The 24,477-nt window shown below is 49.9% G+C and overlaps 1 protein-coding gene across 2 annotated transcripts in view; it reads right to left on the reverse strand.

Annotated features, from left to right (window-relative positions):
• Positions 1-24,477, reverse strand: part of LOC139386193 (alpha-actinin-4-like) — a 54,023-nt gene that overhangs the window by 10,767 nt on the left and 18,779 nt on the right. Inside the window, exons 2-18 of one of the 2 annotated variants that reach the window (XM_071131665.1) lie at positions 16,193-16,307; positions 15,678-15,797; positions 14,286-14,372; positions 13,286-13,373; positions 10,051-10,129; positions 9,873-9,954; positions 8,106-8,191; positions 7,018-7,110; positions 4,201-4,431; positions 3,702-3,849; positions 3,197-3,347; positions 2,283-2,391; positions 1,901-2,041; positions 1,311-1,493; positions 970-1,104; positions 554-733; positions 1-67 (exon numbers count right to left, since the gene is read on the reverse strand). The exon at positions 1-67 is cut by the window's left edge and continues 80 nt beyond it. In XM_071131665.1, the coding sequence (XP_070987766.1) occupies positions 1-67; positions 554-733; positions 970-1,104; positions 1,311-1,493; positions 1,901-2,041; positions 2,283-2,391; positions 3,197-3,347; positions 3,702-3,849; positions 4,201-4,431; positions 7,018-7,110; positions 8,106-8,191; positions 9,873-9,954; positions 10,051-10,129; positions 13,286-13,373; positions 14,286-14,372; positions 15,678-15,797; positions 16,193-16,307 (2,095 nt within the window). Of the gene's footprint in view, positions 68-553; positions 734-969; positions 1,105-1,310; positions 1,494-1,900; positions 2,042-2,282; positions 2,392-3,196; positions 3,348-3,701; positions 3,850-4,200; positions 4,432-7,017; positions 7,111-8,105; positions 8,192-9,389; positions 9,476-9,872; positions 9,955-10,050; positions 10,130-13,285; positions 13,374-14,285; positions 14,373-15,677; positions 15,798-16,192; positions 16,308-24,477 lie in introns of both variants that reach the window. The other variant, XM_071131666.1, reaches the window with a different exon arrangement.

Here is a 24,477-nt window from a genome sequence, read left to right on the forward strand (position 1 = left end):
GGTTCTCAATCTCGTTGATGGTGCGGGCGATGGTGGTGAGGAGCTGCTCCCAGCCCACCCGCAGGTGCTGAGATGGAGGAATGGAAGGGGAGAGAGAGGGAGGGTGGGAAAGACGGAGAGAGAGAACATACATTGAAGGTTAACCACATGAAGAAACAGTATTGAGTAAGGAGGAGAGATGGAAACGTAATATGTAGAACAGAGACGAATGGACAAACGGCTCTAAAAGAGGGAAGACACCAGAAACCGGCAGGCTTTCATTGTAAATAACAACTGGTTCTCAACTGCCCGCCTGGTCAAAGAAAATATAAAAATAGAACAGACAATGAAAATCTGAAGAGAACAAAAAAGGATGGCGAAACATAGTGACCTATTCTCCACATAGAACCAACAGATAGTAGATAGCAGGGTGGCAGCCCAAATAGCCCCCTATTCCCTACACAGTGCACTACTTATTACCAGGCCTGGAGCAAACGTAGTGCACTATAAAGGGAATAGGGGGCCATTTGGGCTGCCCAGGGTGCAGAGAAAAGTCAGTGTTGTGTGTAGCTACCTCCATGGTGTAGGCGGTGTATTTGTTGTCGAAGATGAGAGCCTCCTGGATGAGCTGATGGTCTCCCTCCAGCTGGTCGATGTTGGGCTTGTACTCTATGATGCTCTGCTCATACTCTCTCAGGTTCACCAGCTGGTCCTCCAGAGTTCCATTCATCTCAATGGATATCCGCCCAATCTCCTACACACACACACACACACACACACACACACACATTCAAGGACCAGATCCCAAAAAGGCCAGAGCTGGTGTGTATTCACTCCAAATGGAAGAAAACAATTGAATTCCCCGTTGAACAATTGTTGAATGCCTTAATGAACACGACCCAGGAGGCACAGAGCCAACAGAACTCATGGCACTAAGAGGGCTGGATCAATCTTACGTAGTACGAGTCGGTCTGGGTTTCTTTGCTGTACCTCCATTTTGGTCTGTATCCAGGGCCCGACGATGTTGGCCTGGGTGGCAAACTTGCGGCGCAGGTGGTCATTGGACTGCTGCTTGGCCAGCTCCTCCTGCAGGGCCTTGTCACGCTGGGGAACCAGCTGTTCCACCTACAAAACACACCACATGGGGGCGCCAGTCAGCACAGCAGACACTCATTCCCACAAGGCTGAGGCTCACTCAGGGGCCTGTTTTAGGTATTAACGAGCACGTGGGAACAGACATAAATAAATATATATGATTGAATTCAAACTGGCAAAAGCAGTAATTGCACACATCGCAAAGCATATATGAACATACAGCCACAGGTACACACCTTGTCCCACTTGTTGTCGATAGTCTTGGGTGTGATGGTGGTGTAGGGGTTGCCCCCGCTCAGCTTGATGCCGTTGTACTGGGCAATCTTCTGCACCTCCGCCTGAATGGCCTGGATGGCTTCCCGCTCCTTGTTGGCCTCTGGGAGGGTGGACTTGAACTGCTCATGGGCTGTGATTAGGCCCTGTAAGAGAGAGGAGGAGGAGGAGGAAAACAAGAGATTGAAACGAAGGAGAAGGACGGGAAACGAGGTGAAGGACAAAGTGAAAAGACAGATGAAGAGAGAGATCAGCATGGTATCACAGTGCATACCCACATCAGCCAGATGAACTCATGGATACCATGCGCGCAGTGTGAAGGAAGTTACCGGTAGCTTCACGAGCCAATGCTAAGTAGCGTTAGAGCTATGACTGGCAGTCTACGGGTACGGTAGCATTGCTAAACGTTCATTACCCAGTATAAGACTAAATGACAAGTTCCTTGACAACCTACTGTTAACAGCACAGGTCATGATGATACATTGTGGTAGTGGAGACCCTCTGGGGACGTAAAGCAGCAAACGGTTGGTGACGGTGTCCCCATGTCTTTTACCTGGATCTCTTCGATGTTGTGAACGATGAACATGTCCTGCAGGTCCTCCATGGCCCCCTCCATCCAGTTGTTGAAGGGTGCCGCCCTCTTGGCGTACTCCAAGTACAGCTCGTCAATGGACTCCAGCTGCTTCTCTGTCCTCTGTGGGGGGGAGACTGGGGTCAGGTGCCTGCTGGGAACACTAGCATCTATGTGACAGGGGTTCACCATGAGACACAGAAGTGGGGGAAGGGAACCCTGGCAGATAGTCTGCGTGTGTGTGTGTGGTTGGTTGTGTGTGCGTCTACCCATTTTCGCAGTGTAAACGTGTCCTTGTCATGACCTGTAGTGTATGACTAGATGGGACTGTGTGAAAGGTGGCCGGCTGGGGGGGGGGGCGTACCTCCAGAGACTCCCTGCGGCTCTGGGTGAGAGACCCCAGGGCATCCCACTGCTCACAGATCTTCTGACAGCGGGCGTTCACACTGGGGGAGTCGTAGTAGTCCAGCTCACTGAGGCACAGGGAACACACACGTGGAATTATTATCTTTCTACATGAATCCTACTCAACCTGACCACAATCTCCATCTTTTCATTCTTCTGGATTATTTCTCAGTTCATCTCTTCCTCCCGACCCTCCCCATTCTCCCACCCACCCTCATTCCCCTCCCACGATCTCCCATCCCCCCTCATTCCCCTCCCACGATATCCCATCCACCCTCAGTCCCCTCCCACGATCTCCCATCCACCCTCATTCCCCTCCCACGATCTCCCATCCACCCTCAGTCCCCTCCCACAATCTCCCATCCACCCTCAGTCCCCTCCCACAATCTCCCATCCACCCTCATTCCCCTCCCACGATCTCCCATCCTCCCATCCACCCTCATTCCCCTCCCATGATCTCCCATCCACCCTCAGTCCCCTCCCACGATCTCCCATCCTCCCATCCCCCCTCATTCCCCTCCCACAATCTCCCATCCACCCTCAGTCCCCTACCACGATCTCCCATCCCCCCATATTCCTCTCCCATGATCTCCCATCCTCCTCCCACCCTCCACCCTCATTACCCTCCCACGATCTCCCATCCACCCTCAGTCCCCTCCCACGATCTCCCATCCACCCTCAGCCCCCTCCCACGATATCCCATCCACCCTCAGCCCCCTCCCACGATCTCCCATCCACCCTCAGCCCCCTCCCACGATCTCCCATCCACCCTCAGCCCCCTCCCACGATCTCCCATCCTTTTCCACCCCCCCCATATCTCATTTACTCCCTCCATCAACTCCTCCCATCCCTCCCTCCATTTCTCCTTCTCACTTGAGTTCCTGTGCGATGGCGGCGATCTGCTCCACGCGGTCCTGGTGGGCGGCCAGGTCAGACTCAAACGCCTCGTGTTTCCTCAGCAGAGCCTTGACCTCCGACAGGCTGGCTGTCTCATAGTCCTTCTGGGTCAGCATGGCCTCCTTACCTGGGGTGGGTGGGAAGGGTTAAAGACAGTAAGCTTCAAGATATCCAAATCAACTCACTCAAACCCCTACGTCCTCATTATCAATATGGTCAAAGCTCCACCTAGTACTTTGGGATCTATAGGGAGCGGTGGCACCAACAAGGGTCTAAGTACGGTTGCAAAATTCCGGTAAACTTTCCCCAAACTTCCAACTGGGGTTTTCCAGAAATCCCAGTTGGAAGAGCCCAAGGAGGAGGGGACAGGCAGGAAATCCAGAATCCCTCAGACAGGATTTCCAGAAAACCTGGGAATTTTGCGACCCTACGGCAGAGTGAGGGATCAGTGTTGTCTGTACAGTAACTAGTGTCTCCGCACCATCGGTCCAGGACTCGTGGATGGTGGCTTTCTGACGGAACTTCTCAGCCAGGTGGTCCAGTCTCTCCAGGCGACGGATCTCATTGAGCATCCACTCCTCGTAGCCCTTCTCCGCCCCCTCCAGGTTGTGCCACGACCCGTTGATGTCCTGCAGCCAGGGAGAGGACACTGACCCACCATACAGCAGAAAGAGCACTCCACTGTATACCAGCATTATTCCCTCCGGCGCAATTTATATGGAGATGCATTTGGTGATACATATGCTGCTGTTATAAGTCATGTGGTCATGTCTTTTTAAACTAATCACAAGCAAATTTCCCATTGTGGGACAACAACGTGAACCGATTACGATCTAAATAAGAATGGAATAATACAGGAGAGCATTAGGATGGCCCGGTGAATTGTCCAATAGATATGGATGGAATCATTGGTACAACTGCTTCTAAATGTCTCTAATACTGAGAGAGAGAGTGTCCATGCGCCCGCCAGTCCCACTCACCGACACCATGCGCCCTTCAGAGGGCATGAAGGCAGGCCTGTTGCTCAGCCTCAGCTTGGTCTGCAGGGTGTTGAAGTTGATCTCCAGCTGACACTTCTCCTGCACCTTGGGGGGCTTGTGGACGCGGCGGTAGCCCCGGAAGTCCTCCAGCTTCTGCTGCATCTCGGCCATGGTCTTCTCTGGAGCCCGGTTCTCCAGCCACGGGATGGTCCGGCGGATCCAGTCCAACAGCTAGGGCAGAGGAGAGGGGGATAGAGTGACAAATGACACGAGAGAGAAGTGTGAGAGAAAGGAGGGCAGATGTTTGTGCGAGATGAATACAACTGTAAAGGTAGAAGGGAAGTTTAGTGGAGAAATGGCCAATGTGGAGGGGATGAGTGGAAATATAACCTACGGAAGTTACTAGAAGAGCTAGGAAACATGGACAGCACATCAGAGGGACAGAGCAACATCTCACAGACAGACATGTGATGAGGAGGGAGAGAGGTACAGACAGACAGTAGACGTGTGGTGAGGAGGGAGAGAGGTACAGACAGACAGTAGACGTGTGGTGAGGAGAGAGGGAGGTACAGACAGACAGTAGACGTGTGGTGAGGAGGGAGGGAGGTACAGACAGACAGTAGACGTGTGGTGAGGATAGAGGGAGGTACAGACAGTAGACGTGTGGTGAGGATAAAGGGAGGTACAGACAGTAGACGTGTGGTGAGGAGGGAGGCAGGTACAGACAGTAGACATGTGGTGAGGAGGGAGGGAGGTACAGACAGACAGTAGACATGTGGTGAGGAGGGAGGGAGGTACAGACAGACAGTAGACATGTGGTGAGGAGGGAGGGAGGTACAGACAGACAGTAGACGTGTGGTGAGGAGGGAGGTACAGACAGACAGTAGACGTGTGGTGAGTAGGGAGGTACAGACAGACAGTAGACATGTGGTGAGGAGGGAGGGAGGTACAGACAGACAGTAGACGTGTGGTGAGGATAGAGGGAGGTACAGACAGACAGACGTGTGGTGAGGATAAAGGGAGGTACAGACAGTAGACGTGTGGTGAGGAGGGAGGGAGGTACAGACAGTAAACATGTGGTGAGGAGGGAGGTACAGACAGACAGTAGACATGTGGTGAGGAGGGAGGGAGGTACAAACAGACAGTAGACATGTGGTGAGGAGGGAGGGAGGTACAGACAGACAGTAGACGTGTGGTGAGGAGGGAGGTACAGACAGACAGTAGACGTGTGGTGAGGAGGGAGGTACAGACAGACAGTAGACATGTGGTGAGGAGGGAGGGAGGTACAGACAGACAGTAGACGTGTGGTGAGGAGGGAGGGAGGTACAGACAGACAGTATACGTGTGGTGAGGATGGAGGGAGGTACAGACAGACAGTATACGTGTGGTGAGGAGGGAGGGAGGTACAGACAGACAGTAGACGTGTGGTGAGGAGGGAGGGAGGTACAGACAGACAGTAGACGTGTGGTGAGGAGGGAGGGAGGTACAGACAGACAGTATACGTGTGGTGAGGAGGGAGGGAGGTACAGACAGACAGTATACGTGTGGTGAGGAGGGAGGGAGGTACAGACAGACAGTAGACGTGTGGTGAGGAGGGAGGGAGGTTCAGACAGACAGTAGACGTGTAGTGAGGAGGGAGGGAGGTACAGACAGACAGTATACGTGTGGTGAGGAGGGAGAGAGGTACAGACAGACAGTATACGTGTGGTGAGGAGGGAGGGAGGTACAGACAGACAGTAGACATGTGGTGAGGAGGGAGGGAGGTACAGACAGACAGTAGACGTGTGGTGAGGATAGAGGGAGGTACAGACAGACAGACGTGTGGTGAGGATAAAGGGAGGTACAGACAGTAGACGTGTGGTGAGGAGGGAGGGAGGTACAGACAGTAAACATGTGGTGAGGAGGGAGGTACAGACAGACAGTAGACATGTGGTGAGGAGGGAGGGAGGTACAAACAGACAGTAGACATGTGGTGAGGAGGGAGGGAGGTACAGACAGACAGTAGACGTGTGGTGAGGAGGGAGGTACAGACAGACAGTAGACGTGTGGTGAGGAGGGAGGTACAGACAGACAGTAGACATGTGGTGAGGAGGGAGGGAGGTACAGACAGACAGTAGACGTGTGGTGAGGAGGGAGGGAGGTACAGACAGACAGTATACGTGTGGTGAGGAGGGAGGGAGGTACAGACAGACAGTATACGTGTGGTGAGGAGGGAGGGAGGTACAGACAGACAGTAGACGTGTGGTGAGGAGGGAGGGAGGTACAGACAGACAGTAGACGTGTGGTGAGGAGGGAGGGAGGTACAGACAGACAGTATACGTGTGGTGAGGAGGGAGGGAGGTACAGACAGACAGTATACGTGTGGTGAGGAGGGAGGGAGGTACAGACAGACAGTAGACGTGTGGTGAGGAGGGAGGGAGGTTCAGACAGACAGTAGACGTGTAGTGAGGAGGGAGGGAGGTACAGACAGACAGTATACGTGTGGTGAGGAGGGAGAGAGGTACAGACAGACAGTATACGTGTGGTGAGGAGGGAGGGAGGTACAGACAGACAGTATACGTGTGGTGAGGAGGGAGGGAGGTACAGACAGACAGTATTCGTGTGGTGAGGAGGGAGGGAGGTACAGACAGACAGTATACGTGTGGTGAGGAGGGAGGGAGGTACAGACAGACAGTAGACGTGTGGTGAGGAGGGAGGGAGGTTCAGACAGACAGTAGACGTGTAGTGAGGAGGGAGGGAGGTACAGACAGACAGTATACGTGTGGTGAGGAGGGAGAGAGGTACAGACAGACCGACAGACAGACGTGTACTACTCACGTCACTGGCCAGCTTCTCGTAGTCCTCCATCAGGTGCTCATTCTCCTGGTTGACAGCCAACACCTTGCAGATCCTATTGGCTGCAGTCTCAGCCTATCACGGATGAAAGTCGTCAGCAGAGCCAATACACAGGTTTCTTGTTATGGATTAGGAGCACGTGCACAAACGTGTGTGGCTTGGGCACATTTTTTTACAATTCAGATCAGCTGCCTGCCAGTCAAAGACAAAGGACAACTGCAGTGGAAGCTGAAACTGAAAGTACTGCGTACTGTGTGCCGGCCTTACTCAACTCCAGTTAGTTTCATGTCCAACTGGACGGAGTGTCATTTCTAGTTTTTAGCTATGAACAACATAGTAAACTGAGTGTGAATGCAAAAACCACACACTAGCCATGACTTGAATTCACAGATTATTTCAACACCGTGCACACACACACAAACCCGTTGGATGGCTGTACAGCGGTAAGGGTACAGGCTAATGCAACATGCTACAGCTGACAATGGTTAGTTCCACGGACTCTGTGTGCCGACTTCACACTCTGTGCCTCAGAAAGCTACATGCTTCTCCTATACAATGGGAGCATTCAGTCTGGTTCTGTACCACTTTTGTCCACGTCAGCTGGTGTGTTTAGAGACTTAAAGTTAAACCACTGAAATAAAGAAACAGTAAGAAACTGTATTATGCCCTTGGATCTTAACACACTACGGAGTAATCTCAGATAAACACATTGTACACATTGAAACAGTTGTAGTGTTAATAGGAGGACATTTGAACCGTCGTTAACAGTGTTTCCCACAGACCAGTGGAAACTTATTTCATCCCACTTTAGATTATACTCTAACATATCAGTTATGAAATGTCATGCCTTAACTGTAGCTATGAGAAACACTGCTAACGACCAGTCTATGGGGGCAGAGTTGAAACAGGGCAGTTCTAGAGCAGGGAAAGAGTGTGTGTTTGTTGTTCCATAGAGGTGTACTGTGAGCCCAAAGCGTCAGTGAGTGTCCTTGGCCAGTATGACATTGCCTGTGACCCCGGCTGGTGTCACAGAGGTCAGGGGTTAAAGGTGGCGTAGTGGCGGTGCTCACCTTCTGGGCGCCAGAGAAGGCGTGATAGAAGCAGGAGACATAGGTCATGATGGCCTTCTCGTCGGGCCTCAGCGTGCCCACGATGTCTACACAACCACGGCCAGGCAGTGAGCGGAGGGAGAGAGAGAGAGAGGTGGTGAAGCAAAGCTACCCAAAGCAAGAGGGTCCCGCCACACAGCGAGGTGGGTGGGGTGAGATGAGGGGGGGTTGTAAGGGGATAGACCCCGGACTCCACTGCCGCTGCCCCCCACTCTGGAGCCTCCAATGACGCACTGGGGGGTTACCATGGTAACCAGGAGAGAGAGAGCAGGCGTGTCCACCTCGGGAGAGAGGAGGAGTCTGCCGGGGCCACGATGCAGCGGTTGGGACACACCTCTTCCCTCAATACACACACACACACTATAATATTTCAACGGTCAAGCTGGTAATAGCAGAAAAGGCCCTCCTGGTCGTAAAACTAAAGAGAAGGGTACACTAGTCTAACCAGTGTCCATACTGTTTCAGGATTAACGACTGTTTTCCAAAATGAACAATGATTGTTCAAACGGCCGTATGTAACCCGGCCCACTAGCAGCTTACTGTGGTGTTCTGTAGTCTAGGCAACAGTGGGACTGTGGCAAACAGTTCTGCACGTGCACCTCTCCTGAGATTAGAGCTCATAAACAACTTCTTAATGAATAAAAAAACTCATTAAAGTGCCGTCGAAAAACATGCCCGTCAGCAGGCTTCCTGTTCTCAGTCTACAGGGAGAGAGAAGGGTAAAAAGGAGAGGGAAAAGAGGTGGGGGGGGGGGCAGAGGATGAATACAGCAGACAGAGAGAGCTAGAGGGGTTGTGGTGGAGGGTGAAAACACAAACAGATAAAATATCTATGAAGAGTTCTCAAAGTCCCTCTGACTTGTCTCCTCTCTGCTCAGATACCATCTGACCCAGGGCTCAGTGACTCATTTAAAATGATCCGTTTAACTACCAAGGGCCCCTGAGGCCTGATGCACTCCAACTCAATCACTATACACAGACAGGCCAGTACACAGGAGCAAGAGGGCCCTGTTATTACCAGCAGGACAGGAAGATTCAGAGACTTCAAGAGTGTGTGTTGTGTCTGAGTTAAAGGAGGGTCCCGAACCAGTTTCCCATGAGGCCGACACCAATGCTGCGGGAGAAAGCCATGCTGGAGAGGAGAGGAGCAGAGGGTGGGGGTAGATGTGGAGGACAGGACCAGGGGGAGGGGGGGTTAGGGTTAGTATCGGAGCAGGGGTAAGGTGGGGGTGGGATAATGGGGTACCTTCTGGGCTCCAGAGAAGGCATGGTAGAAACTGGACACATAGGTCATTATGGCTTTCTCATCCGGACGGGCAGTGTTCACAATGTCTGTAGGGAAACCACAGTTACACACATACGGGCAGACGGAGACAGAGATAGTTACACACGTAGAGGGAGACACAGGCGGACAGACACACACACACTTTACAACAGGTATACAAACTGGAGGATAGAATTGCGAACACACAGACAAGGGAGAATGTGGGATGGACGATCCAACAGAAAAAACGGTGAGAGATGGAGGGAGAGAGGGGTAGGAGGGGGGGGGGGGGGGGCTGAGGCTAACGGTCTGTGTGTAGGATGACCACAGCAGCCGTGATGTCACAACACATCCACCTGCACACTGGAGTCTTGGGATGGAAGAGCAGTCAGATGAATGAATACGATATGAACATGCAGAAACACGCCACACACACACACACACACAACTGTGCCCTGTGCATACCTTCAGCGTCCATCATCTTGGGGATGTCCAGGTACTTCTCAGCCACCTCAAAGGCATTGTTCAGGTTGGTCAAGGGGTCATCCTGAGCAACCAATTAGAAGGTGAGAAAAACAAGCCACAGAAGTGGCATGCACTCAAAGTGAGATGTGCTGACGGGAGTATGTGCTGACCCACTCACCTTCCTTAGCTTGTCGTAGTCAATGAGCTCTGGCCTGTGTCTGTGGATCAGAGCGTTGAAGGCAAGGCCATCCTTCCAGCTGGCAATATGAGCGAGCGAGAGAGAGAGAGAGAGAGAGAGAGAGAGAGATCAGAAAGACGTCTCTACAAAGCACATACATAGGTCATGCAGTGTTCCCCGGTCGCCGAAGACGTGGATGTCGATTAAGGCTGCCCCCCGCACCTCTCTGATTCAGAGGGGTTGGGTTAATTGCGGAAGACACATTTCAGTTGGACAACTGACAGGTACTCCCCTTTCCCTTATGCACACACTTCTAACGCCTCTCCTACGTTTTGTGACGGCCCTGAATTTTTCTGAACCGTCTCAGTGCTTCCCCTTCCAATAGGGCGCTTCCCCTTCAATTCCCATTTAAATAGTGCTCCTTCCAATAGGGTGCTTCCCCTTAAATTCCCATTTAAATAGTGCTCCTTCCAATAGGGTGCTTCCCCTTCAATTCCCATTTAAATAGTGCTCCTTCCAATAGGGTGCTTCCCCTTCAATTCCCATTTAAATAGTGCTCCTTCCAATAGGGTGCTTCCCCTTCAATTCCCATTTAAATAGTGCTCCTTCCAATAGGGCGCTTCCCCTTCAATTCCCATTTAAATAGTGCTCCTTCCAATAGGGCGCTTCCCCTTCAATTCCCATTTAAATAGTGCTTCCAATAGGGCGCTTCCCCTTCAATTCCCATTTAAATAGTGCTCCTTCCAATAGGGCGCTTCCCCTTCAATTCCCATTTAAATAGTGCTCCTTCCAATAGGGCGCTTCCCCTTCAATTCCCATTTAAATAGTGCTCCTTCCAATAGGGCGCTTCCCCTTCAATTCCCATTTAAATAGTGCTCCTTCCAATAGGGCGCTTCCCCTTCAATTCCCATTTAAATAGTGCTCCTTCCAATAGGGCGCTTCCCCTTCAATTCCCATTTAAATAGTGCTCCTTCCAATAGGGTGCTTCCCCTTCAATTCCCATTTAAATAGTGCTCCTTCCAATAGGGCGCTTCCCCTTCAATTCCCATTTAAATAGTGCTCCTTCCAATAGGGCGCTTCCCCTTCAATTCCCATTTAAATAGTGCTCCTTCCAATAGGGCGCTTCCCCTTCAATTCCCATTTAAATAGTGCTCCTTCCAATAGGGTGCTTCCCCTTCAATTCCCATTTAAATAGTGCTCCTTCCAATAGGGTGCTTCCCCTTCAATTCCCATTTAAATAGTGCTCCTTCCAATAGGGTGCTTCCCCTTCAATTCCCATTTAAATAGTGCTCCTTCCAATAGGGCGCTTCCCCTTCAATTCCCATTTAAATAGTGCTCCTTCCAATAGGGCGCTTCCCCTTCAATTCCCATTTAAATAGTGCTCCTTCCAATAGGGCGCTTCCCCTTCAATTCCCATTTAAATAGTGCTCCTTCCAATAGGGCGCTTCCCCTTCAATTCCCAGGGCGCTTCCCCTTCAATTCCCATTTAAATAGTGCTCCTTTTAAATAGTGCTCCTTCCAATAGGGCGCTTCCCCTTCAATTCCCATTTAAATAGTGCTCCTTCCAATAGGGCGCTTCCCCTTCAATTCCCATTTAAATAGTGCTCCTTCCAATAGGGCGCTTCCCCTTCAATTCCCATTTAAATAGTGCTCCTTCCAATAGGGCGCTTCCCCTTCAATTCCCATTTAAATAGTGCTCCTTCCAATAGGGCGCTTCCCCTTCAATTCCCATTTAAATAGTGCTCCTTCCAATAGGGTGCTTCCCCTTCAATTCCCATTTAAATAGTGCTCCTTCCAATAGGGTGCTTCCCCTTCAATTCCCATTTAAATAGTGCTCCTTCCAATAGGGCGCTTCCCCTTCAATTCCCATTTAAATAGTGCTCCTTCCAATAGGGCGCTTCCCCTTCAATTCCCATTTAAATAGTGCTCCTTCCAATAGGGCGCTTCCCCTTCAATTCCCATTTAAATAGTGCTCCTTCCAATAGGGCGCTTCCCCTTCAATTCCCATTTAAATAGTGCTCCTTCCAATAGGGCGCTTCCCCTTCAATTCCCATTTAAATAGTGCTCCTTCCAATAGGGCGCTTCCCCTTCAATTCCCATTGAAATAGTGCTCCTTCCAATAGGGTGCTTCCCCTTCAATTCCCATTTAAATAGTGCTCCTTCCAATAGGGTGCTTCCCCTTCAATTCCCATTTAAATAGTGCTCCTTCCAATAGGGTGCTTCCCCTTCAATTCCCATTTAAATAGTGCTCCTTCCAATAGGGCGCTTCCCCTTCAATTCCCATTTAAATAGTGCTCCTTCCAATAGGGTGCTTTCCCTTTAATTCCCAATTAAATAGCCAGCATCAGCTGCGCAAAAGTGGGGTTGTGATGGAGACGTGAATGAGGATGTGTTCAACCCTCTGTTCCCAAGCTTCTCTATTCCGGTTGTTTTGTTGCCGTTAAACGTGTGTTTTGTAGCCTAATAGAGTTTACCCAGGATCCACTCTTTGCGTCCGTGGACTACACCTCTCTGTTCTTCGTGGCCTTTCTCTGCTGGAGATCTGTTGGCGGATGGGATTGTCTGACTGACCACAACCTTTTTCTATACGGTATTTCATTTGTTTTGATGTGACGTATACGGTGATGATGTGTAGTTAGTTGTAGTCGAGGACTTAGTAAGAGTTGATACGCTTTAAAGTTCTGTGGTAAAATAATTGTTATATTGATTGTATGATTAATACTGGGTTTACGCTACACTGAATGAACGGACAAACATTGCGTGACAAAGGTAATTTGAGTTCCCTGAACTCCTTTACAATGTTTTAATGTTTCCAATGTTTTAAGGGTTTATGAAAAGTTTATTTCCCTCCTGACTTTTACATAAGTCCTTTGTATTGGTGTAGCCTTGACGGACCAGATGGGACTCATTCCCTCCCAAACCAAAAGGAGAAAGCAATGTTTTCTCTGGTAGGCACAACCTACCTGGCACCCCTATAAATAATAACCTCAAGTCAAAACCGTTAGTTTCACCAGCAGAGGGCAGCCTTTCTAGAAGCACTGGTGGAGTTTGCTGGAGTGTGTGGGTAACGCAATGTTTGAACAGGCTTCACTACTGCGGAATTTTATAGAGGTCAAACAAGAATGTCTGGAGAAATACTGTAACCTGTTCCGGTCTCAGGTTCTGTCGCCAGGAATGACGTCTAGCTCTTGTCAAGGTTTTGTGTGTGTGTGTGTGTGTGCGCGCGCGCTGCTACCTGATGTGGAAGTTCTGCACGTTGACGTTTTTGTAGGGCGCGGTCTTCCTCTGGCACCACAAGAGCAGGCCCTCCTTGGCAGAGGTCTCTGGAAAGGGGAGAAGGGGAGTTAGATACCCGTCTACAGCAGGAGCTCCGGAGTGTGATGTACTGCCGGTTCTGTTCGATGATCATTAAATTGTACCCACCTGGTGTCCCAGGTTTAAAAATCAGTCCCTGCTTAGAGGGGAAGGGGAAAAAAGCAGTGGAACTGTCTTCGAGGTCCAGATTAGAATTTGAAGGGTCTATGGTCTGTCCAAAATGGCACCCTATTCCCTATATAGTGCACTATTTTTGACCAGAGGCCTCTTGGAATAAGTTGACATTTCAGAGGCAGACGCAGCCTAGACCCATCTTCCACCATGTTTGAGAGTACAGTATAGATAGCTAACGTGTTTAACTTCTCTCCCGGTCAGAGTGTGCCGTGGAGCCGGGGAAGCTAGGGTTAACGATCTCTCCTGCCATTGTCGGTCTTCGTCAAGTACCAGTGAGAGCAGAACAGGCATGTAGGCCAGACTTGTATTCACTTGGCTCGGCTCACTCAACCTCCTGTGGTCTCAGCAGAACAGTTCAGAGCAGGGGAGATGCATTGCATATGAGAGACCCAGTTGCTTCCACTCCACTTCCCGGTGGAATCCCCTCAGCACAGCTGTGTTTTGAATAGGAGTGTGTGTGTGTGTGTGTGTGTGGAGGAAGAGGGAAATGCCTGCTCTGCTCCTGGCATAAGAACATGGAGCAGCACGGATCTAATGAATGAGGGGTGATTTAAGGACAGTGTCATCCCCCAGGTTCAAAGAACATTCTTTTAAAACCAGTCATAACGTTTCCAGATGAGTTTCTGATTTAAAAGAGAACAGGAAGAACATAAAGCAAAGTGTTTTCTAAAGCAACATTAGGGGCTGATTAAAATCCTAGCTGCCTATTGATGAGGCCTAACAGGGGGAGAGCGAGAGAGACTGACCTTCCACAGAGATGTCCTGGATGGCGAAACGAAGGATGATTGTCCAGATCATGCCCAGGGTCATCTTGGCGTTGCCATCCACAATTTCTAAGGAGGGGAGACAAGATAATCACTCAGAAATACAATAAATATCAACTCTTATGCATTAGCCTGGTCCCAGATCTGTTTGTGACATCACGTCAACTCCTTGTCATAATAGCGCAAACAGATCTGGGACTAGTTCTACATATGTTTGTAGGCTTAAAATATGAATAGTGCAAATACAAATATGCACAGTGATGGGCTGGGTACAGCATGAATAATGCATTTAAGCAAAGTCCCAAGGTGTTACAGCAGCTTTGAACAGGTAAGAGACAATGGTTGTGTCTGTCCCCGTGACCCTCCAACGCTTCATCATGGAGTCAGTGTGTTAGTTTCTATCCCCCTCTCTCTCTCTGTGCCTGCCTCGGTCTCTCTCTCTGTGCCTGCCTCGGTCTCTCTCTCTGTGCCTGCCTCGGTCTCTCCCTCTGTGCCTGCCTCGGTCTCTCCCTCTGTGCCTGCCTCGGTCTCTCCCTCTGTGCCTGCCTCGGTCTCTCCCTCTGTGCCTGCCTCGGTCTCTCTCTCTGTGCCTGCCTCGGTCTCTCTCTCTGTGCCTGCCTCGGTCTCTCTCTCTGTGCCTGCCTCGGTCTCTCTCTCTGTGCCTGCCTCGGTCTCTCTCTCTGTGCCTGCCTCGGTCTCTCTCTCTGTGCCTGCCTCGGTCTCTCTCTCTGTGCCTGCCTCGGTCTCTCTCTCTGTGCCTGCCTCGGTCTCTCTCTCTGTGCCTGCCTCGGTCTCTCTCTCTGTGCCTGCCTCGGTCTCTCTCTCTGTGCCTGCCTCGGTCTCTCTCTCTGTGCCTGCCTCGGTCTCTCTCTCTGTGCCTGCCTCGGTCTCTCTCTCTGTGCCTGCCTCGGTCTCTCTCTCTGTGCCTGCCTCGGTCTCTCTCTTTTGCCATTTGTCCTTGTCTCTCCATCTCTGTCCGCCTCTCTCTCTGTCCCTGGGGTCAGGATGCTTCCAGCAGGTGACCTTTGGCCGTGTAGGGTGGTGGGCTGCTGGTCAGGGTGGTGGGGGCTAAGCTGAACCTCTGACAACTAGGCCGTGTGTATCATGCAGTAGGAATGAGGGGTGGAGGCTGGCAGGGCCATTTGTCAAGATAGCTGGAGCAGAAAGGTCATTGTCACAGCGACAGAGTCGGACGTGCACTCTCGGCCTGATTTACTGGCCTTGTGAAGGGCCTCTTGCTCCCTCTCCTCTAGAGCTCCCTTCCTCTCCAGCCAAATGACTTCGCTCCCGAGTGGGAGATGTACTTGGCAGGATGCTGTGAGCTTTGGAGTTGTGTGTGTGTGTGTAGAGTGCTTGTGTGGTAGGTAAACTGACCCTCCGCGCCAATGGACACCAGCTTAACTCCTTTGCCGGCGATGTAGTCCAGCGCTTTGTTAACGTTGTTGATCTTGTGGACCCTCATCTTGCCTCTCTCGGGCTTAGGTAACCGTTCCCCTGTGGATGAACACACACACACACACACACACACACACACACACACACACACACACACAAACAGCCAAAAACACAGGCAAAGAAAATGCAGTGAGCCCAGAGAGTCTCATGACAAAAACAGCCCTTTCCACTGTCTCAGCAGAGCAGACAGGCACAGCTCCTTTTAAAGTCACAGTATCAACCTTCACACTCAAAACAGACAGCATCCTCTACAGGGCCAGAACCATGGCCTACGACCAGACTACTTAGTTGAAAGGTATCAAAAGAACAGGGGACACTAATGCGTTACAGAGTCCTTTTCTGGCACCGCACTTTCTGCCACAGTAGATTAGCGCTTAGCTGTGGTAGTAGCGCTCTGCATGTGTCATGATGATCTAGTCGATGGGCTGGCTCACCTGAGATGACCTCCAGCAGGAGCATGAGTTTGAGGCCATCCCTGAAGTCCTCCTCGATGTTCTCGATCTGCGTGCCTGCTTTCCTCAGGTGGGAGTTGCACCAGGCCGTGAACGTCTGGAGAGAGACAGGAAGTGAGGTCAGAGTGGGCGGAAGCGAGGTCACAGATTGGTGTAACCAATAGGAGGCACCAGTAGGAGGCACTCTTTCCTCTGGTCAAAAAAAAGATATCCCAATGCCCCAGGGCAGTGATTGGGGACATTGCCCTGCGTAGGCGCTGTCTTTCAGATGGAATGTTAAACGGGTGTCCTGACTCTGTGGTCACTAAAGATTCCATGGCACTTATCGTAAGAGTGTTAACCTCGGTGTCCATACCATCATCCCCAGCTTGCAACTGGCCCAGTCATCCCCAGCTTGCAACTGGCCCAGTCATCCCCAGCTTGCAATTTTCCCAGTCATCCCCAGCTTGCAATTGGCCCAGTCATCCCCAGCTTGCAATTGGCCCAGTCATCCCCAGCTTGCAATTGGCCCAGTCATCCCCAGCTTGCAATTGGCCCAGTCATCCCCAGCTTGCAATTGGCCCAGTCAATTGCAATTGGCCCAGTCATCCCCAGCTTGCAATTGGCCCAGTCATCCCCAGCTTGCAATTGGCCCAGTCATCCCCAGTTTGCAATTGGCCCAGTCATCCCCCCCCCCCCCCTTCCCTGTAACTATTCCCCAGGTTGTTGCTGTACACTTACCTAGTAAAATAAGGGTTAAATAAAATGTAAAAAACAGACAAAGGAACAAACAGAAAACAGGAAGAGGGGAGCTGCAGTTCCTCAGGGCGCACAGACAGTAGGTTACAGGTGACAGGAAGTGCGCTGTGATTGATTGACATCATTCTGAGTATAAGTGCTTATTGAAGGATCAGGTCTCCCCCGGGCCATACAATCTTATTCATTAGGATTTAAAATGGCAAAACTGATCCCAATTCAGCACTCCTACTCCAAGCCTCTTTGTGAATATAGGCCCTGATCTCTTTAATTCAACTAACAGTCAGTATTTACCAGTGCTTCATGAGGTAAGTGAGTGAGCTGTAAGGTTGATGTACTGCAGTGTACGCTATCCTGGTCACATATCCGCTTGTATCATCACGTTAACTCCTAGTCCCTCACCGTCATGCCAAACATGTTTCTGTGCTCAGTGACACATTCTTTAAAAAGGGCTCGCATGACAAGTAGTTGACATGATAGCACAAAACAGATATGGGATCGGGCTAACTGTACACATTATTAAAAACTAGGCCGGCACCAACGCAAAACATTTTTTTTGCGTTTTATCCCACCAACATTAGCTCACGAGAGGCACCTTCTTTCTAGTGACAGTAATTGGAAAACATGTGTTTTGAATCTGCTTATTTTGAAAAGTTGTGGCACACTATTCATTAGTGGAGGGTCTTTAAAAAATACAAAAATCCCTCAGAGAAGGAAACTAGCGTCTGAAATGTGAGCTAAATAGTGTTCCTTCCTGACTGGGTTATTCTTTATCCAGCAGAAATGGCATTATAAGAGGACTTGCAGTTCTTAACTCTGTGGGTTGTAGTCGACTGGAACATAGCTTCTGTAATCCACACCAATAAAACACAGCGATTCCTGAGTGGGTTAAACAGTAGAGATGGGAGACAGTCTCCCCTCCCTCCCCCTAGGTTAGGCATGGCAGGGTGTTACGATGTGTGTTGAAGTATGACAACATTATGACAGGGTGCTGGGCCTGGGCCTGCCACTCTCCCCATTCCACTGGGCTGCCACACAAAGGGCCCATTGAGCAGCATGTATATAATGAGTCCCTTCAGCACCCTCCAGCCCCTGCCTGAGCGGGACCCACGGGGACAGGGGATGGGCAGGAGAGGAGGGCTGACACACAAACAAACATCCCCTGTAAACAATGCTCCCGCACGGTGTAGCTCGCCATCGGCCTCTGTAACAGAGCAGGGCGCAGCACAGCAGCATTAACATGCACAGATAATTACCAACACAACAAACTAACTTGAACATAGACAGAGTAAACCAGGCCACATTCTAATTACTCTAGCTAGACACCAATAGCCTATATGATACAAAACCACCAGCTGAAAATATCTATTGTATTCTACTTCCTTGCTGTGGTAACAGTGTTCAGCGACACCACTAGGTTACTACTAACCCTAATAGGAAGCGCCAAGGCTCGGGCGCCATATCCCTAACAGGCATGATGTCACACAGGGACACAGGTGGGCATCTCTAAAATCAGGAAGGGATTGGGCATGGCAGACCTGATAGCATTAGCGGTGGCATTTTACACCTCAGCGTTGCTCAAACGTTGAATCAATTTCCGTAGTGAGCAAATAGTTTGCCCTTCTATGGCCAGGTACGTGTTGGTTGAGTGTCCGTGAGGGGACACTATTCTTGTCGTGTTGAAGGACAGAGCAGGATCATTGCCACTCAGAACAGATCCTAGTAAAACAGGTCAAGTGGATTACAGGGATCTCTGCTCTCTCAGTCTACAACCAATGACCTCGACTAAAATTGGACACAGACACACAGAGCAACAGCCAAGAGGAAACCTTGAGACAAGGTCTATCTGGAGATAAAAAGCCATGCGTTTTTCTTTCCAAAGCTACCGGTATGTCCACGCTTGACTAATGAGGATCAGAATAACTCAAGAGTTCTCAGTGTTCTGCTCAATTTGACGACAGAAAAAAGGTCACCTTCGGCCTAACAAGGGTTAACTTAAGGGTAATGTACAGTGCCTTGCGAAAGTATTTGGCCCCCTTGAACTTTGCGACCTTTTGCCACATTTCAGGCTTCAAACATAAAGATATAAAACTGTATTTTTTTGTGAAGAATCAACAACAAGTGGGACACAATCATGAAGTGGAACGACATTTATTGGATATTTCAAACTTTTTTAACAAATCAAAAACTGAAAAATTGGGCGTGCAAAATTATTCAGCCCCTTTACTTTCAGTGCAGCAAACTCTCTCCAGAAGTTCAGTGAGGATCTCTGAATGATCCAATGTTGACCTAAATGACTAATGATGATAAATACAATCCACCTGTGTGTAATCAAGTCTCCGTATAAATGCACCTGCACTGTGATAGTCTCAGAGGTCCGTTAAAAGCGCAGAGAGCATCATGAAGAACAAGGAACACACCAGGCAGGTCCGAGATACTGTTGTGAAGAAGTTTAAAGCCGGATTTGGATACAAAAAGATTTCCCAAGCTTTAAACATCCCAATGAGCACTGTGCAAGCGATAATATTGAAATGGAAGGAGTATCAGACCACTGCAAATCTACCAAGACCTGGCCGTCCCTCTAAACTTTCAGCTCATACAAGGAGAAGACTGATCAGAGATGCAGCCAAGAGGCCCATGATCACTCTGGATGAACTGCAGAGATCTACAGCTGAGGTGGGAGACTCTGTCCATAGGACAACAATCAGTTGTATATTGCACAAATCTGGCCTTTATGGAAGAGTGGCAAGAAGAAAGCCATTTCTTAAAGATATCCATAAAAAGTGTTGTTTAAAGTTTGCCACAAGCCACCTGGGAGACACACCAAACATGTGGAAGAAGGTGCTCTGGTCAGATGAAACCAAAATTGAACTTTTTGGCAACAATGCAAAACGTTATGTTTGGCGTAAAAGCAACAGCTCATCACCCTGAACACACCCATCCCCACTGTCAAACATGGTGGTGGCAGCATCATGGTTTGGGCCTGCTTTTCTTCAGCAGGGACAGGGAAGATGGTTAAAATTGATGGGAAGATGGATGGAGCCAAATACAGGACCATTCTGGAAGAAAACCTGATGATGTCTGCAAAAGACCTGAGACTGGGACGGAGATTTGTCTTCCAACAAGACAATGATCCAAAACATAAAGCAAAATCTACAATGGAATGGTTCAAAAATAAACATATCCAGGTGTTAGAATGGCCAAGTCAAAGTCCAGACCTGAATCCAATCGAGAATCTGTGGAAAGAACTGAAAACTGCTGTTCACAAATGCTCTCCATCCAACCTCACTGAGCTCAAGCTGTTTTGCAAGGAGGAATGGGAAAGAATTTCAGTCTCTCGATGTGCAAAACTGACAGAGACATACCCCAAGCGACTTACAGCTGTAATCGCAGCAAAAGGTGGCGCTACAAAGTATTAACTTAAGGGGGCTGAATAATTTTGCACGCCCAATTTTTCAGTTTTTGATTTGTTAAAAAAGTTTGAAATATCCAATAAATGTCGTTCCACTTCATGATTGTGTCCCACTTGTTGGTGATTCTTCACAAAAAAATACAGTTTTATATCTTTATGTTTGAAGCCTGAAATGTGGCAAAAGGTCGCAAAGTTCAAGGGGGCCGAATACTTTCGCAAGGCACTGTAGATGGACGGATAGCCCAGGTTTTAGACAACAAGGAGACAAACAACTCAGGTCTCTGCCTGCCAACCGACCAGCAGCACTCCCCGAGCAGGAATGCAAGGGAGACGCAAGAACCGACAACCTACACACCCATTCCTTCCTTCTGACACACACACGATCCCTGACGACGCACGCAGCACCCTGATCAAACACCTGCTTTTGTGACACACTAAAACGGGTAAGGGTGTGGCTGGCTGCACCTAGAAAGAATGACATAGGCTCGCAACACAATGCTATTGCACAACCGCTGTGCATTCCGCATGACTCCATGATGTGATGACCCGCCCACTGCTGTAATGAATGACAGCCTACCCAATCACTCACTGATGAGCTCACTCTCTCACCATATTGTGCTACATACATGTAACTACATACATGTACACGCTGTCTCCCAGTCAGTAACACGCTGTCTCCCAGTCAGAAAACAAGGCAGGCAGCAACATGCAGCAGGGCCAGCTTAGCTCTGGGAGCGTCAGCTAGTAGCTACGCCCCAACCATGTGTGTGTGCCCTAAAATCATTAAGGCCTAAGGGACAATGGCTGACAGGCCCAGTCAGGGACATGGACTGGTGGTGGGTACAATGAGTGTGTGCTCTCAATAGTCACAGAGGTGAGGAAACCAATTAACAGGGAGGAAGCTCCCACGCTACTGATTATAAAGTTATTGTCATCATTATAACTGCTCCTGTATGAGGTGTGGAGGGGGCTGTGTGCTATTATGGAGCTCCTGTGAGGATTTCGTGAGAGGCGACAGCAGAGGTGTGTCGCTCACCTGTGACTGAGTACAGGGGGGGTGGGGGGGGGGGGGGGGGGGGGGGGGGGTGGAAGGTAGCAGGCAGGCAGAGGTCTGGGAGTCAGTCGTCAACACGTTGGCCCACACAAGGCCACCTATTCTTAGGCTACGGCTCAATTAGCTAGGTCTGCCTGGTGGCCGACGCACTAGAGGTCTGTGAGGTGCCCATCGTCTCAGTCAGTAGTCGCATAATAGTCCCTCTGTTCAAACACACTGGAACAGGTAGCTCATTGTGCCTGCCCACCAGCCAGACTATTTCACTAGATGACTATTAGGAGTAATAGCATTTTCCTGACAAGAGCACACAAACACACTTGGAGTTGGAGGACGCTTGATTATCCAACACCACTTCCTTCAAGTTCGACGACTGACTGGCTGGCTGGCCGGCCATTCGGATCAAATCATGTATGGAAGAATGACCAGGGCCCGTATTCATAAAGCAACGCAGGAGTGCTGATCTAGGATCAGGTCCACCCGATCTTTCTAATCGGATTCATTATGATCTAAAACAAACTGGATCAGCTATCCTGATCTGAGGCACTATCAATACGGGCCCAGGTTTCATTTTAGACACATTCCTTATAGAACGAACCCACCTAGTACCCCAACAGAGCTTAACATGACACACACTGGGGGAGCTGGCTGGCTATGTAATCTGGGAAGGCTGTACAGTGCTGACTCTCACCTAACCCCTGTGGCAGCTTATAGAGGAGAGGCACACAAACACACCCTGCTGCTCTATAACACCACCTCTCGAGCACACACACGATACATAGCTAGGGAACCATGCAATGCATCAGCACATCCATAGGGCACACAGGACTGGTGTGAGGTAGTGGGGGTTAGGGTGCACTAAAATGCAAAAGCACTGGCAGGGTTCATTTTCCCCCAGTGTTCAGCCTCACACACACACACACACACACACACACACACACACACACACACACACACACACACACACACACACACACACACCAGAGAGAGAGAGAGCCGCACGCCAGCTGAATTCATAAACAGCTGTTTGTACAATATCAGAGCTGCACTCCAGCTGAATGCATAAACAGCTGTTTGTACAATATCAGAATTCTCTCAAGGTCAGTTCTACCATAGACAGTGAAGCACCACTCCACCTTGGTCTTCCATGTTGCCCACCTTTTATCAATGACTCAATACAGCAACACAAAAGGCAACCTTGAGGGAATTGGATTCTTTGATGGCCAGCATGTTTTAATTGCTGTAGGCCCTACAGACCATCTACCTAGCTCCGGTCTCCAGTCCAAACTCACGCATGGTAATAATCTAGCCAGCTACCATAAGTAGTGAGCACTCATCCTCAACCATTTCCCAGAGACTTTCTGTTAGAGATAGTTAATGGTTGAGTAGTATATCCCTGGGATGTTCCCTATGGCTGGCTCCCTCCCTGATCCTACCCCTGAATTACAGAAGCCCTGGGCTGTTCCCTATGACTGGATCCCTCCCTGATCCTACCCCTGTATTACAGAAGCCCTGGGCTGTTCCCTATGACTGGATCCCTCCCTGATCCTACCCCTGTATTACAGAAGCCCTGGGCTGTTCCCTATGACTGGATCCCTCCCTGATCCTACCCCTGTATTACAGAAGCCCTGGGCTGTTCCCTATGACTGGACTGATCCTACCCCTGTATTACAGAAGCCCTGGGCTGTTCCCTGACTGGCTCCCTCCTATCCTACCCCTGTATTACAGAAGCCCTGGGCTGTTCCCTGACTGGCTCCCTCCCTGATCCTGCCCCTGTATTACAGAAGCCCTGGGCTGTTCCCTGACTGGCTCCCTCCCTGATCCTGCCCCTGTATTACAGAAGCCCTGGGCTGTTCCCTGCAACTCCCTCCCTCCCTGGGACGGGCCATCTATTACAGAAGCCTTTAAAGAGTATGCCCTGGTGTTGAAGTCACTCTGCTCTCATTACCCTGTCAGGTCTGGACAGGTGATCATAAAAAATAAAAAAACAGCACACACAAACCTCCCTCTTCGTGTGCCGACAAGCCAACACTAAAAAGAGGAACTGATCGGAGTACAGATTCTCATCCAGTGAGAAAGTGTTGTTTCAGTTTGCCAGTAGAAGTGACCATTAGGGAAAACTGCTGTAAACAGAAGCTGACAAACAGTTCGATAAATGAGAGCTTATCCTGACACATCTCTAGTGGGCTCTCTTATGGTCTCCCAGAAAAACAGAGATGACGAGGAGAGGAGGAAAAGCGGGAACACGATTTGGTTGAGGTGTGAGCATGATGCATGAAGGTACGACGTAACATGAATGTCAAAGCCCTGCAGCATGACAGTGACCCACACATGACCTGCACCTCATGTTATGTGATGGGTGTAGGGTACACCTCTAGTAGGGAAGAGTCTCAGAATGCGTCCCAATAAATCACTCCCTCCTCCTGGATTGGTGGAGGCATGGGCTGGTGGGAGATTCCTCAAATTCTTTCAAATCCGTGAAGGGACGTTAACAACTGCACACTTTGGAACTAGAGACTTGGGAGCGGGACACAGTGTTGCACAGCGGTGGTGGGCAGGAGAGTTGTCCCCAGGTCAGACTCAACTAGAGGAAGCTCTGGATAAAGAGAAGTAGTGACCTAGAAGTATTAGTGCTGCAGCCCTGTGTGGTTACTGGACTTTCTTTTGAAGTCTCCTGCAACAGGGGGGGGGGGGGGGGGGGGGGGGGGGGGGGGGGGGACAGAGAGAGAGAGTAAATACCGGGGGCAAAATGTTGGACTTTTCACACACCGTAGGAAATTCCAGCAGGGGAAGCAGTGTTTATTTGTTGATTTATTTATGTGGCTTCCTGTCTTTGTGCGAGTCCAGGTTGTGTTGCACCGAGCAAGGGGGCTCTCCTGCGCTGTTAACCCTTTCAGTGACCTGCCTTGGGCCAGATTCTGTTACAAGCCAAGACCCGGGGGATGAGACAGACTGGGAGGAGAGGTACAGCTACAGAAGTAGAGCAGGATAGGGCCACACATCCTACAGACCAGCATGTCAACCCTCAGGACAGTGAGGACACACTGTTGTGCAAATGTGGACTGTTGT

The sequence above is a fragment of the Oncorhynchus clarkii genome, chromosome 27, assembly GCF_045791955.1.
Source record: "Oncorhynchus clarkii lewisi isolate Uvic-CL-2024 chromosome 27, UVic_Ocla_1.0, whole genome shotgun sequence".
Taxonomy (NCBI): domain Eukaryota; kingdom Metazoa; phylum Chordata; class Actinopteri; order Salmoniformes; family Salmonidae; genus Oncorhynchus; species Oncorhynchus clarkii.